The sequence below is a fragment of the Phoenix dactylifera genome, unplaced genomic scaffold (genome assembly GCF_009389715.1).
Source record: "Phoenix dactylifera cultivar Barhee BC4 unplaced genomic scaffold, palm_55x_up_171113_PBpolish2nd_filt_p 000626F, whole genome shotgun sequence".
Taxonomy (NCBI): domain Eukaryota; kingdom Viridiplantae; phylum Streptophyta; class Magnoliopsida; order Arecales; family Arecaceae; genus Phoenix; species Phoenix dactylifera.
The window spans coordinates 112,687-127,923 of record NW_024068019.1 but is presented as its reverse complement, the minus strand read 5'-3'; the positions used below and the strand labels follow the sequence as shown (position 1 = coordinate 127,923).

Below are 15,237 nucleotides of genomic sequence, written 5' to 3'. Positions count from 1 at the left end.
TTTTGCTTGTCTCAAGCTTTCTGGCTATACTTTTATATGGTAAAATTTGTACACAAGAAACAATGATGTTTTGAATCCAACATGGAATAAATTCAAGAGCCTAATCAAAAATCAATTCTACCCAATTTAGTGGCAGTACTTATGGCAGAAATATGATCAGTCTATCTAGGACTATTCCAGCGAGTGTCATAAGCAAGCAATCTTCTTCGAAATCTCCATCAGCAATCATGCAGTCTTCATGAAGTACATCGGAGGTCTCCACGATAACATCCGAAAGGAGCCGAAACTCTTCCAAGTTGAAGGCATCAGCAAAGCCAGCGTGAAAGCCATGGGGATTGAAGAGAAAAATTGGCCTAAAGAAGATAAGAAGGGCAACAAGTTCAAAAAAAACGCCAGAAATCTATGTCAAAAGAAAGAGCAAAGAAAGCACTACGCCAACACGACTTAAAAAATTTATTATGATTATTGTAGCTAATATCTAATTTTTAGAAACCATTAAATCATTATTAACAATACATTATTCTTCTTTTATATCAAATATTTTTAAAATTTTAATTTTTCTGTTACATCCCTACTGCGCGAAATTCTGACTCGAACCCAACCTAACAAGCTGCCAGGTTGGGGGTCAGCTGACCTCTATTGGATCCATGAGCCAGAGTGTCAGATTTGGCAAGTTGGGTTTGAGTTTGGTTGGGGAGAAGGATTCGAGTCAAGATGACCCCTATCTACCCGGTGGTGAGATTATCCAGCATCTAACAAACCTTCGCTTCACTAGCCCGTTAATTATCAGACGTTTGATCAACGTTCTCTTTATTGGAACCCTCCGATCTATTCGGATGGTAAGAAGACGTTTATATACTTAGGTTCCCGTTCTTCTTCCCTTCCTCCCAAGCTCGCGACGGTGGAAGAGGTCATGGCGTCCGCTCCCTCTCAGCGATCTCACGGCCCCAAGGGCTCATACCGCAACCAAAAGCGCTTCGTCCCCAAGGGAGAGAACTCCTCCTCCTCCTCGAGAGATCACCCGATCCCCGGCAACGCCAAGCCTCCGCCGCCGCTAACCACTGCGCTGCGGGGGTCCTCCGCCGCCCCGGCGCGGCCGGGAGGGAAGGGGAGGCGCGGCGGAGGCGGGAATTTCGTCAGATACTTGCCGCAGGATGAGGCGGTCGCTTGCGGTCTCGGGGCCGACGCTGGGGGCTTGGACGCCGTCGAGTCGCAGGGCATCGTTGATCTCCTCAATGACGAGCTCTCCAAGCTGCTTAAGATGAGCCCTAGGGATTTCTGGAGAGAAGGTGAGACCCCGATCTTTAAGTCCTAATATCTTTAGCTCGTTTTTTTATTAAATTGCGAATTTACTCAGAATTTAGCTGGTTTTATAAAAATCTAAGTTAGGTTGTTGATGAGTTGAAGAGGAATCTTTTTGTTGTTAATTCTTGGTTTTCATGCTTTGATGGATTTGTTTCCCCCCTTGTCTCTTTTCCAGTGGCAACGAATGATTCGCTGCATGATTTCTTGGATAGTTATTTGCAGTTCAGGCACAGATGGTATGATTTCCCACACCGGGGGGCGAGGGGAATTGTGGCAGGTGTTATTGTGGGAGAGCTTGAGCTATGCCGTCGTGTCTTTATGGTCCTTTATCGAATGTAAGCTACAGCTCATTATTTCTTAGCCTCTTTGGAATCATCTGCTTCAAGAATTAGAATAACTCGTGTATTCTGTATAAATATACCTATCAACATCCAATTTCCGAATTTCACTACTTAGAGAAGCAAAAGAAGGCATCATGTGTTTCTAATATAGTGGATCTAATAGTCTGCAACTCCAATTGCTTTCAGATCTTCTAATAAAGACCCTGGAGCATGTGCAAATGAATGCCTTAGCATGAAAGAGCACACAGGTGTCATTTATGTTTTCTTGCTTCAGCTTGTGCTTTTATGAACAATTGGATATTGGCATTGATTATTAGATGAAAATAATCCGAGATCAGGCTTTTTTACTTCTTCTCTGTATAGCCCTCCTGCAGGAAAAGAAACTGCTGGATTTGCCAAAATTACTGGATATATGTGCTATCTACGGGCATGACAACGAAGAACTGACTAGGTTATTGGTAAGGCTCCTATCTTATGTTTGTTTTTTTTTAACTATCTTGCTTTTTCCTTATACGATCAAACTATTTTAGTATAGTAAGGGAAAACTTTTGCTGATTAGGGGAAACATATTAACTAGAGATATACTTTGCCATGATTTTTTTTTTTTCACATAGAGTTTGCTAGCATTGCTTATACATTATGATATTATACAATAAAGCCACTTCATTCTTTGAAAAGATGGCTGCTAGTGGCAAATTTTCTTTGATGCATTTGTCGATATCATAATGATATAAAATATCTTTTATGCAAAACTACTTTTAGACATTTTCTGATTATTAAATAGAAGCTTCCATCATGAAGAATGTAAAAGATGGAGACGAACAAGGAGAGTCTAAAATTCTAGCATAGTTACTTCTCTTTCCAGTTTTTTGGCTCTCTATTTTTTAATGGAATTAAATCTGGCAATGGAACTTTGATTTCAATCCAATCAAGCATTCATGAATGAAAATGCTGTTTTAAGCCAAAAAAATCATTCTTTTCTAGAATATTTTAATGCAATCATGGATTTGCTGTTTTTTTTACATAATAATGCTTTTTCGGTCCATGTAGTTATGTATACTTAATGTTATTAGTGTGGTTTCTGAAATAAGATTCTTTGCTTGCATGCATAAATGAAGGAACAGAGGTTTTCATGTTAAGAAATGTGAGCAATATTCAATCTATCCATTAAAGGGGAGTATCGTGATATGTATGTATTAATCCAACTTCAATAGGAGAGCCATTACTTAAACATGACAAACTCTTCCTCATCTCATGCAGTCACCTTTGTGGACCCTGCTTTACCTTCTTATTGAAAGTTAGATCCTTAAGTATGAAGTTTGCTTTTCAATCTCATCAACAATACCTATTGGTTATTATGCTAAATGCATTTGATACCTAATTCTCATTTTACTTCTCTAGGCTAAATTGCCTATGTATGAACTAGGGTGTAAACAAGCCAAACATGAGCGAGCTCTTCCCAACTCGAGCTCGTCCAATATTATAAATGGTCAATTTGATCGAGTTAAGTTGGGAAATGCAACTCATATTCAGCTCATTTCACATCGAGCTAGCTCAAGCTCGACTTGATAATAGGCCAGGGTTTGATTGGGCAATGGGGTTGGCGTGCCTTGGTCATCTATGTAGGGTTTAACATATGAGAGAAAAAGGGAAAGGAAGGAATAGGAATAGATAAATGGGAGCTTGAGAGAGAGAGAGAGCAAAGAAGGAGGAGCCATAGTTGCTCAACACTCCAGATCTATCCTCGATGAAGAAGTATCAAGGCCCTCGAGAGACTAGACTTAGAGAGCAAGGTAGGGGTGGAGGGAGAGGGAGACGAAAAAGAGGGAGGGAGAACAGAGCAAAAAAGAGAGGGTTGGGGTGGTGTTGTAGAGTAGGGGAGAGTTAGAGAGGGGTTAAGCTTCACTTTTGACTTCTCATACATGGCATTGACCTAATGATCAAAGCCATTAGATCTGTGATCTAACAGCTACAACAATTATCATTAATAAAAATTATGACCATTAAATATAATATCCAAGGGATGAACTATATCTTGATTCTAAATAAATACTTTAATATGTGCTTATAAACATAAAATAATACAATTTGTTGGAATTAGAGGGAAAGAAAGTTTTCTCAAAGAGTAAACCCTATTTTTTTGGGTTCCATTCTACATAGTAATAAAAGAGGGAAGATTATTAAATGCCTCTCTTTTGCTTTTCCAATCCTCTTATCTTATTATTCTTTAGAAGGGTAATTTTTTTTTATTTTCATATATCTTCAATTATAGTAATACAGTGATGCTAATATTTGATATCATTTCTATATTTTGCTTTAGAAAGAGAAAAGTTCTGTACCCATAACCAAATTGCGATAACCTTGGAAATGTTATTAATTTTGAAGTAGTATTCATGAATTAATTTTAGCGATCCTAGAGCCATTTTTTATGGACAACTTATTGAAAACCATGCAAGCTTTGGTCAGTAATGAGAATATATGAAGGCACAAATTATTTTAAGATTTTTTTGTAAAGTTTGTCATCTGGTAGTTGCCTAATTGCCTAGCCGATCACCTAGGCTCTGGGAGGATGCATCACTAGGGTCACATAGGTTATTTGACAACTACGCCTACAAGTTGCTCATATAGCTTCTTAAGTTTTCTCCTAAGTGTCCAGATTTTGACTACTTAATGACATCATAGAGGCACATCTTTTTAATTGCTCCATTCAAAGCCAACCTTTTGTTTAAATGTCATGTATGCAGCTATCTAATGGTAGCCTTTTATAGTTAAACTAGCATATAACCTATGTGATGCATTGGGTGCAGTTTTTTCTCCTTTTTCTAACTATTCTTAAAATGCAATGTAGAATAGATATAATAGAATAAATAACAGAAGTAGAATATAATAGATATAAGAACCCAATTATTTTCTAAAACAAAGAACCATATTAATGATATCATTAATATGGATGTCCATGTGGCAAATGAGAGCTCAACACAATCTGAGCTTCCATTTTAGTTATTTATAATACATAAATTATTTAAAACTTCTAAAGTAAAGAGCTTTAGTTGGTAGTTTACTTAGACATCTAACATGGCTACCCTGTGCTAAGTGTTTTGAAGTGTTGGACACAAAAGCCTCCAAAAATCCAGGCACAAAATAGAGATATTTATGTGTTATTTAACAAACAAAATAGTAGAGCAGCCATAATGTAGCAAGTTGTATAGGTTATTCATTAGGTTATTTAAGGTTACTTGTGGGTGTCTAGTGCTTAAATTGATATTAGTCATGAAAATTTATATTAAAAACATAATGACGCTTTGCTATGACTGCATAACCATGGTAATTTTATATCAAAAACATAATGACACTTCCTTTAAAGTGTTTGATGCTTGAAACTATAAGTCCTGCATGTGCTACTCTAAAATAAAGTGCCAAGTGTCAAACTTTTTGGCGACATTAGCAAGAAATATCAAAGTGGAGTGTCCATTTGTTTCTCGTTGTGTTGTGTCTTGCCATGTCCAAGTGTCGAAAAGTGCTAACATGTGTAGAAACCTTAAAATGAAGTGTTTAGGTAACATAGTCCAGTCAATCAAATTTAGGCATATCACAAACTTGCAAGTTTTGGCAATGTTGTGCTTAAGCCATTTGCTGTAAACAGTGATTTCGGCTTTTTAGAAACCTATGAGCTTTTCAATTTTAAACTATAAGAAACCAATTTGACTCCACGAGACCTTCTAAAAGATAGCAATAAAAATGTTTCTTACATAATAAATAAACAAAGGGCTGTTTCTGGTCTCAACTAATAATCTTGTTAATCACAAATACTCAAGTTGCTAACAGTCTTATACTCAAATGATCAGCTTTACCTGATGATTGATGGTATGTGTCAATTGAATCCATGAGCTACCTTCTTCCTCTACTTGCTCACTATGGTGTTTCTTGCTGCTGGGAATTGATTTTATATATTTGTAAATGAAAACTCTCTTTTCTTATCAGTCCTTTTTCTTTCCAGGTTACAAATGCTTTCAAAGCCCAGCCAAAGCTCCTTGACAACGTCAGCTCAGTGGTAACACATTTTCTAAACATAGTTCACACGATGCATCAAAGATGCAGCTCATCATTAGAGGTTCTCTTCTTAATCTTGGAAAATTTTGATTTAGCCATTGTTTAAGATAATGCTGCATTATGCATGATTTCTGTATATCTAATTTCCTTGTATACTCCATGTCATGATGTGTTCTTTTGGAGCATTATATATGAGGGATTATGGCCCATCATGATTGTGTATATTGGGTGCAACATTCCAATCATTGCCTATCTCTGATACTGAATCGGACATCCTTGCTGTCTGGTTGCATTATGGTTATTGCTGTTTGCTGGACCATCTCTAGATTTAGTGATCTAAGCATCACTTGTGCCAGAAAAATGAGGTGCAAGGGCCGCACAATTTGTTCTCTTTTCTCTCTAATGGTTTGAATCATTACTGAACATGGTTTTCCTATGACTTCTTTGATTTGTCTCATAGGCTAGAGTTTAGATTTCTGTTTCCCCTTACTGTGTTCCTTTATATCCTCTTTATCACCTTGCACTAACTAGAAACTTATGTTTTGCTGAAATTGAGCGAAGTTTTTACTGGTCAGCTGAAAACAAAAAATCCCTGAATACACCTGATTGTTCCTCTGATCCGCTAAAAAGATCCATTTTAAGTTTTTCAATTTGTTTATCAGCACTGGTGGATTTTATTCTTATTTTATTTTTTTAGCATGTCTTTGCTAGTTTTAGGTGTCATCAGTTCATTTATTGAACTTTGAATATCTTGGCTCAGGTTTGTATTCATTCCTGTCTTCCATCGTATCTTTATGTAGCATTTAAATCTCTTTTAAAAACTCGGTCATAGGAGCTTAAACCACCTATGCGCTGGAAAACCACTTGACTGGATCTACCGAACGAATCAGGCCGCCTCCTCCTTCTTCTTCTTTCCCTTCTTCTTCTCTATTTTCTGGCTTAATTATAATTTGCAGTCTTTTTACACTGGTGACTGTTTACTGATCTTTTACTGATCTCATTCTTGTGTTCCTTTTCTTGTATGCCTTGACTACGCGGTGACTCATCTTTATATTGGTGGACATTGACTCATTTTATCTTGGACATTTAATTTGCTGTGAGCAATTAGCTCTTGTGTCTGTCATATCTAAGTTCGGATGAGGAATGTCGCTTGTGTCCACCTTGTTGGCTTATATACAACACTTGCCTCGCTTGAAGCATCTGATACTACTTTATTGGATCTTTAGGTCCTCCATCTTCTGCTAAGTCTGTGCAGGATGACTTTGATAGATCGGTAGCTCACTTTTTTGTCATGAAGTTAGTGGATCGGTGGATTGGTGGCTCAGTTCTATGTCGTGAAGATAGTGGAACCACTAGTTCATCCTAGAAACTCTTGTTGCCCAGCTTGTGAGATTTGGTCCGATTTTTTGATCATTGTTTTCAAATGCTCTCAGTTTTCAGCCCATCAGCACTATGGGCATGCATTTACTGAATTCTTTACCATGTTTTTGAATCTATGGCAATTGGCAGGATCTTTAGGCTCAGGAGCCAATGAGAAACTTTGATTGTGAAATATCTCGGCTATCCATGCGATGCCCTGACATGAAGCACATGCCTAAGGCTGTCATAGTTATCGACTTGTGTAATTATTAAGTTATATAAATAACTAAAAGGATTATTACTTTTAAGGGATCACAACTGCCATATTTCTTACTTGTGCTCCACACATACCTAAGGCTGTTGTAGCCATCCATGCACCCAAAATTTTCTAGTTATATAACGGATCTGAGTCATTCGTACTTCCTATCATGAGCTTTGCATGTGGTTGAAACTATTGTCAATAATTTGAAGCGTCTTATGATTGGCATCAACTACTTAAAGCAAGTAAGATCCAATAAGCTTCAATGAATTTAAGAGGTTTGCCTATACATGCTGTACTGATAACTTCTTGGTTTGGTTTGTCCTAAATATTAATTTTTTTTTAATTGTCTATAAATGAATATAAGTAGAAACCATGCAGGATATGTTTCATTTTTGCTCTTGGTCATAATTGCCTATATTGATCCATTCCTTTCTTATCATTTTCTAGGATACTTTTAAGGCTAGGGGAACCTTGAAGGGTAGTTAAGTCCCTGTACTTGGTTAAACTAACCTTTTCGATTTCATTGTAGGCATCTCTTTTGCCCAAGTTACATTGCTCAGAAATTCGACGATAAGTTTTAGAGGACTGATATCGAGTGCTTGCCATAAATGTGTTCAAGTTTAGGTGCAAGCATATAAAAAGAAATATTTTTCATATCTGCCTGTGGTTTACACACACACACACACACGATGTTTTAATATGCATTTTCTACCATTAGTAGGTCGATCATTTGTGTTACGGGTGCCTTTATTTTGGTTCATGTCTGAGTGACTTTAAATGTATATAGTAATTGCGTGGTAGGTTCTTACTTTGAAATTCTGTGCAGCACCTATTGATTTACAATATTTTGAAAATCTTCCTTCTTATGATTCCTTGGTTATTTTTCTTTTTGATTTTGATGTTCATGAATATTTTCTTAAGCATATTTCAGTCTCTTTTCCTTTTTCATTTAAAGGCAGGGAAATTATCTTTTTGGGCTGTTGATATGAAGTTTCTTCCATTTATGTGGTTAAACGATATGAAAGCATGAATGGAAAAGATACTAATTACTAAATAATGTATACTTCAGCATGCTATCTCTGTGACACCTTTGTTTGTCGGATAATTATAACTGGACCCACAGTGGACTGATTGTTATTGAAATGAAGCTTTCCCCACTAAACCTGAAAATTCATAGTATTGAGGCTGGGAAACAGCCTCTGTATTTCATGCCTCTATCTTTAAACATAGAATTTTCTTTTTTTTTTTTATAATGGTTATGTTTAACAAACATATTTAATTTAGTTATGCATGTCATAAAGGTACTAATTGCTTCGAGAGGACGTGAAGTTTGTGGATATGGTCATCTCTATGAAGATTTTTTAGAGGCAAGTTGTTCTTGCTGAGAATAATTGAGCAGGTTTAAATCATTTCCTTCTCTTGCACTTCCAAATAATTGAACAAGAATTTAATTTTGTGTTCAGGTCGTGGACTTCATAAATGATGCCATTGTGACTCTAGATGCTTTTGCTCATGCATACAAACCTGCATCTTTGTACTTCTCTATTCCATTTGAAATGAGGTAAATTGACTTCCGTATATTGTGCAGTGATTTAGGCATGTAGTTTTATAGTTTTTAATGGCAATTTCCAATTGATTCTGATACTCTATAGGATTTTGAAATTCATTTGGCATGCAGTTATGGAAATGAGGAGCTACTGAGTACCCTGGCAAGATTACATGATTCCTTGCTGCCCTCTTTACAACAAGGATTTAAACTTGTTTCTAGTTATGTGCCTGATAGGAAACAAAACCTATCTGCTGGCTTGGTTCAAGATATTGTTCTCAGTTTGAAAATGTTGTCAGTGAGAGTAGTCAAGTTTGGTTGGAAATTGCTGGACTTCTGCTATTTAAATGATCAACTTACTGATGATAGTCTCCTTCAAACTGCTATGAAGATGTTTCCAGCCAAAGTCGAGGATCCTGTCATAAGAGGAGACATTTTAGTTCAAACCTTTAAAGAGATCAATGGGGAAGTTTCAATTCCATATGAGAAATATCATAGTGGAACATTTCTACGGAATCTTGAAAAGGACTTCAAGATACTGGGGCAAATTCAAGGCCTTCGCAACACTGGTAAATTCTGTATACACACTAGTATATATATTTTGTTCTTTAGAGTTTAGTAATTTTAGAACCATTAGCATAGGTTGATCTTGGGATGTATTGGTTCTCAGTATTCTTACAAGAAGGGGAAAAGGCTAATTGCTTGTTAAGCTCTATATTTTTGATTCTGAAGATGACATCTGAGGTTCTCTACTTTTCTCAGAAAATGGACGCTTATCTAATGATACAATCACTTTACTGGCATTAGTCTTAGTACATATATGTGAACACAGTCATTTGAATGTACGGTTGGAGATGCTCATGGTGACTATTTGGGATGTTAAAGAAAAGCCTTGCAACCATCACCTGATTTTAAGTGTGGTTCAGCACGTATAATTTCAACTATCATATACTTTAGCAATATTGAAATGCAGAGGATCCCCATTGTGAAATATATGCAATTTTGGAGTCCATATGTTTTGTAGTGCTTAATGTATACGTGAAGCTAGGATTGTGACTTCTGATGTAGTGGAAACAAGAGTTTTAGGGACTTATTTTTCGGAGGAACTTGTGAAATTTATGTAAGATCTTGTTTTTGGATGATCATTACTTTGATCTAGTAGGTGGGTGAATAAAAAGGGCATAACTTAGAGGTTAGCTGACACGATTGGAATAGAAAGTTTAGCTTATGGTTGGGGTGCCACCTTAATAGCCCCACTTTGTTTTTTCCTTCTTCTCATGTTCTGCAGTTTTTAAAACAATGAGGGAAATGAACCTATGAAGTAGGAAGAAACAAATTTAAGTGTATTTTAGGCCAGCAGGAAATCCCATTCATGGACCTATTTATAATTCAATGAATCGTCGTAGTATTTCTGTATGTTGAAAGCTTTTTCTACAAGCCTGAGTTTGTCGTTGTGGAATTACATCCTTCTATTCTATCTTGGGATAAATAAAACATGTGCGATTCATCCTGCAATGTAATTCATAATGCATGTTGAGCAGACATCATACTATGCTTAGAAGTTGGGCAAAATATTTTAATCTGACAACTTATATTTCTACGAACACAGATTTCTAGTAAATCTGACAGTCTGACAGTCAGATTATGGTATGTTAAAAGTCTACCTTTATTTCTGCTATTATCTCTAAAATGCTTATATTTACATTGGGTCTGACAGTCTGCCTATGGTATGTTAAAAGTCTACCTTTATTTTCTTTGCTCCTCTCTGTTTACAGGATGGATTTTTATGGATGACGAGCAGTTTCAATACCTATCTCAAATTGCAGCACCAGCTACCACGGTGTCCTGGAATAAAGAACCTGAGATCCCCATCTCTTTGCTGAATGATACTGCACAGACGGATGAAGAGGCTGTAATCCATGACTCTAAAATTAGTCAAATTAAGGACCTATTCCCTGATTATGGGAAAGGTTTTCTTTCAGCTTGCCTTGAAGTTTATAACCACGACCCTGAAGAAGTTATTCAAAGGATATTAGAAGGAACTCTTCATGAAGATCTTTCATCTCTGGATACTTCATTAGAGAAAATTCTACCACTGAAGTCAGCAACCCAGAAGAAGAGTGATAAAGGGAAAGAGGTGCTACTAGAATCTGCATCTCGTACTTCTGTGTCACCTGCTAAAGTGGATAGCAAAATGCCACGGAAAGATGAAGATGGCCCTTCCTCTTCTGTTTCATCATATGGGCGATACACAAGGAAGTCTAATAATGACTTGCCTGACACTGCAGTTTTAGACTCAAGAACAGATAAAGATGCAGTAAGGTCTTCTGTCCTTGCGGCAGAGTACGAATATGAGGATGAGTATGATGATTCGTTTGATGATCTAGTTTTGAGTGTTGTGGAAGCAGGATATGAAGAGGCAGATAACTTGAGTAATAGGAACAGCTCATTATCAGAAAGGTCTTCAGGATCGGAAGTTGAGACTTCATCGCGCAATTCTACTTCAAAATGGAGTTCACAGAAGAAGCCACAATTTTATGTTAAGGATGGGAAAAACTACAGCTACAAAGTTTCTGGTTCAGTTGGCGTGTCTAATGCTCAGGAAGCAGCTGTTTTAAACTACGCCCAGAAGGAAATAATTCATGGTCTTGGTCGTGGTGGAAATTTACCTGTTGGGGCTGTCAAGAAGTTGATGGATGCTGAAGAGCAGGATCACCCAATCTCTGATGCTGCAGAAAGTTTAGGCAGAGGGAACCCGAATCCTCGGGGTAGAGGAGGAAGGAGAGGTGGCGGGAATCATCATAGAAAAGATAGAGCAATGAAGAAGCACTTTACAGGATTGGTGGGCTCTTAGATGCTTCCATATTTGATAAATAATTTGCTGGACACAGAAGCTGTAAATGCATATGCACGAGTTGTGTGGACTGTTGGTACTGTTGGATTGCTAAAAAGTTGCTTCATTTTGTGTGTACATGAATCAAATTTGGTCCATCATCAGACTCACATGTTTGGAAATAAAATGTAAGAGATGAGCTCTGGGTCATTTTAGGTTACCCAAGTATCAGGTTAGTTTGACTGTGTATTGGCTGTATACAACTTTTATGGTTAATACCTTGCAGATTAGAAAAAGGAATTGGTTTTTCACCCATGCATCATCATCTTCAGGCAGCTTATGATGTGAAGTATGTTATGTGATCTTATATAATAACCAATACTAGTTTTTTGAGGAATGTTTTTGTGGAATGTTTTTGGATGGCATGAGGTCTTTTGATCCCATAGAGTCCAATGCTATGAAAATTTATACATATAGTCACTGATGTTTACTTCAGAATTATTAGAAATTATCAACTGTGACATCATTAATTTTATAAATTCTATTTAAAATCTTTTCAATGGTCTTTTATTTTTTTTTAGAGCATCATTTTGCTTGATGACTCTTACCTACAAGTTGATATAAAAACAAAAAACTCTTAACAATTTACTATTGTCTTAGCTATTCAATTAGATCAAGCACTGCCCTGTTGATTGTGTATATTTGGTGAGGATGGTTCTATTCTCCTTGATCTGATAGTGTTATTTTACCATCCCCCGTAATTGATGGATGTATTGCAGCATGACATTTTGCTTCCTTCTGCCTAAATGCAGTGGGATTCAATACTACTTTCTCATAAAATCTAAAGTCCATGTTCTACTGATTCTCAAGTTGGAGAATGAAGAAGGCTGGACAGGCTCTTACAGAAAGTGTTAGATGATTGCATCAGGATGCATTTTCTAGAGATAAATCTTAGGCTTTTATAGAAAGTGTTGCATCAGGAGGCATTGTCTAAAGATAAATCTTAGGCATATCCATGAAGAACTAAAATATGTGCCAACCTGTGAAAAAAAATTACAAAATCTTGAGTTTCTTAAATGAAGTATAGATGAGGAAAAATTGTTTATTTTGCTTCCATATTTGCAAGCATTTCAGGCAAATCTTGTTTTTGGATGCTTACTATATTGTTAGTTGAAAAGATGCATGTATTCTATTTGCTGTAAAGGCTTGGTTTTAGTATTAGAGACTTTCTTGTGGTACCCCAAAGGGGTTGGTTTGGTTGCTTTGATTATTTCATTTTTTTCGCTCAAAGATTGAGCTCTTATTTTGTTTTACATCTATCCATGAACGGCTAAGACCATGCCCGAATGAGTTAAAAGAAGAATCACAAAATTGTTTCCTCATACTCTGGACCATTGGCAAGTTTCCACTTTCTGTTGCGACAAAACATTAACTGAACGGTGAAATGCTTTTCTGCCTTATTGCCCTTGAATCAACCGGGTGAGGTGCCCATTCTTTTTTCAAGTGTCAAGGTGAGATACTTCTGGTAATCATTACATTTCTTTTCCTTTTTCTTTTTTTTAACATTTGGTAACGTTGGTTTCAGTAGCCCTCTTTAAAATTTTTAGTTCTATTCTTTCGAAAGGTTCCTATTTTGGGAATTCCTATTTAGCATTTTGTTGTGTTTCATTTCTCTTTATTTCTCCTACACCTCATGGCTAGGCTAAAATATAGGATGTGAGTATTTAAACTTGGATATAATATCTCCTTGTCTAAGTTTCTCAACCTATAACAGACTACAATGAAGAACCTATAACAGACTACAATGAAGGGCTCTTATTAAGTAAAAAATAACTTAATTATCAAACATGCTAGTTAAAAAAGTAGTAGTGGCATCATGCTTTTTTTTTCAGTGATTAGTTCTTAATCCTTATAATTCATACATGTCATGGATGGAGCTGATCTGGCAATGCATCCCCGTCTAAAGTAAAGCTTCTCAATCTTAGCATGGTAGAGTCCTGCTCTAGAGGGAGCTGACTTAATATAGAATAGATTTATTTCTGTTTGAAATTATCTCTTGCTTGTGTTGACACCATTCCAATATCCTCTCAAGGTCATGGAATGCAATGGACCACTAGAAGTACTTGACAGGGCCTATGTGAGGAAGGGGAGGTGCAATTGAAAGTCCTGTGCTTTTGAGTGTGGCAGACAACAGGAAATCGGTTATGGAACAACTTTTTACTTTACCTTGAATGCTGTTGTTTTATGTAGCTGGTTTCTTAGCTGTTGTTTTATGCAGCTGGTTTCTTAGTTAACTTCTGGGGCAGTACTAATTCCTCTCTGAAGTTTTTGATGCACAATTTTTTTAAGGATTTGACTTTTGCAAATTAACTGGATCATTGAGGTTCCAACAGCCACTGGAACTCAACAGGCCACTTATTGGGTGGGCAACACATACTTGACATTTGTCTCATTATGAACTGTTCTCCAAGCCCTTCCACTGGAAGACTATTGCAAAATATTTGATGCTACAATGTGATGCTTACTGGCTTTCTCTGCCCCCAAAGAAGCAGCAGGTTTTTATGGTTTGCTGAGATGCGGATAGCAGGCATGAATGCTTTGGTAATTAATATTGGAAGCTTGGTATTGCTAATACTGGCTAGGACCATGCTTTCTCCAGCGTCAATTATAGCTCTTCATGTCATGCGATTCGGTATACGATGTGCCTGCTATACTTGCCTCTGTGTTATGTAGCCTTCCTGGCTAGGAGCCTAGGATCAAGCTTTTCAGGAGAGTCTGGATTACGTGCTTCAGTTCTCCATTGGATCCCAAAATTTAAGGAATTCAGCAGGCAAGCATATGAAGCATATGCTCTGGCTATCCACCAATGCCATTGCTCTAATGTTTCCTCTATGCATACGAGGTTTAATGGATGTAAAAAAGTATGGATGACAGTGATCCTATCCTGTTAAAAGATCATAGTTATAGACGAAATGGTGTCTAATTAATGTTGATTCTTTCACGCAAGTGATGGATGGATTAAGGTGGAATGAGTTCCTGATGTAAGGGTTTCCATTGTAATATAGAGAAATAAGATGGTCATAATTATTCAGCAAAGTATTGATTATACATGACCTCAGCTTGCTTTTGGCTCATTTTGAGTGCAAACATGCAAGTTCCATACAACATTTTGCTTGGAAACCGTTGTTTTCACGACGAGAATGTCGCCAGGGAGTGCTCCAAATGAAGCAACGAAGGGCGCTACTTGTATTTGGTGTAGTAATGTTTAAGTAGATGACTGTTGAGGTGACTATTAAATGGTCATAATGTTTATTATATAATGAGTCATTATTTTTAACATTTTCAATGTTCTTTTAATTATCTGAACAGTGAATAGAATAAAAAAAACCAACATTGTTCCGTCATTGTTTACCATATTTTCAACTAATAATGGTCATTAAAACAAAATTGTTTTATTTTTAATTTTTAATTTTAATTTTATTTTTATTTTTTGCTTAAGCAAAAAGGGAAGAGAAAAGGAAGGGACAAGCTCACTCCCGCA

At 36.7% G+C, this 15,237-nt stretch overlaps 1 protein-coding gene across 1 annotated transcript; it reads left to right on the top strand.

The window, feature by feature from the left end:
- Positions 1-870: 870 nt before the first annotated feature.
- Positions 871-12,093, top strand: LOC103718581 (activating signal cointegrator 1 complex subunit 2). Its single transcript, XM_008807470.4, has 9 exons — positions 871-1,289; positions 1,481-1,640; positions 1,833-1,894; positions 2,010-2,104; positions 5,644-5,757; positions 8,619-8,684; positions 8,781-8,878; positions 8,996-9,432; positions 10,639-12,093. The coding sequence occupies exons 1-9, from the start codon at positions 914-916 to the stop codon at positions 11,715-11,717; spliced, it is 2,487 nt and encodes an 828-aa protein (XP_008805692.2). The 5' UTR covers positions 871-913; the 3' UTR covers positions 11,718-12,093.
- Positions 12,094-15,237: the final 3,144 nt, after the last annotated feature.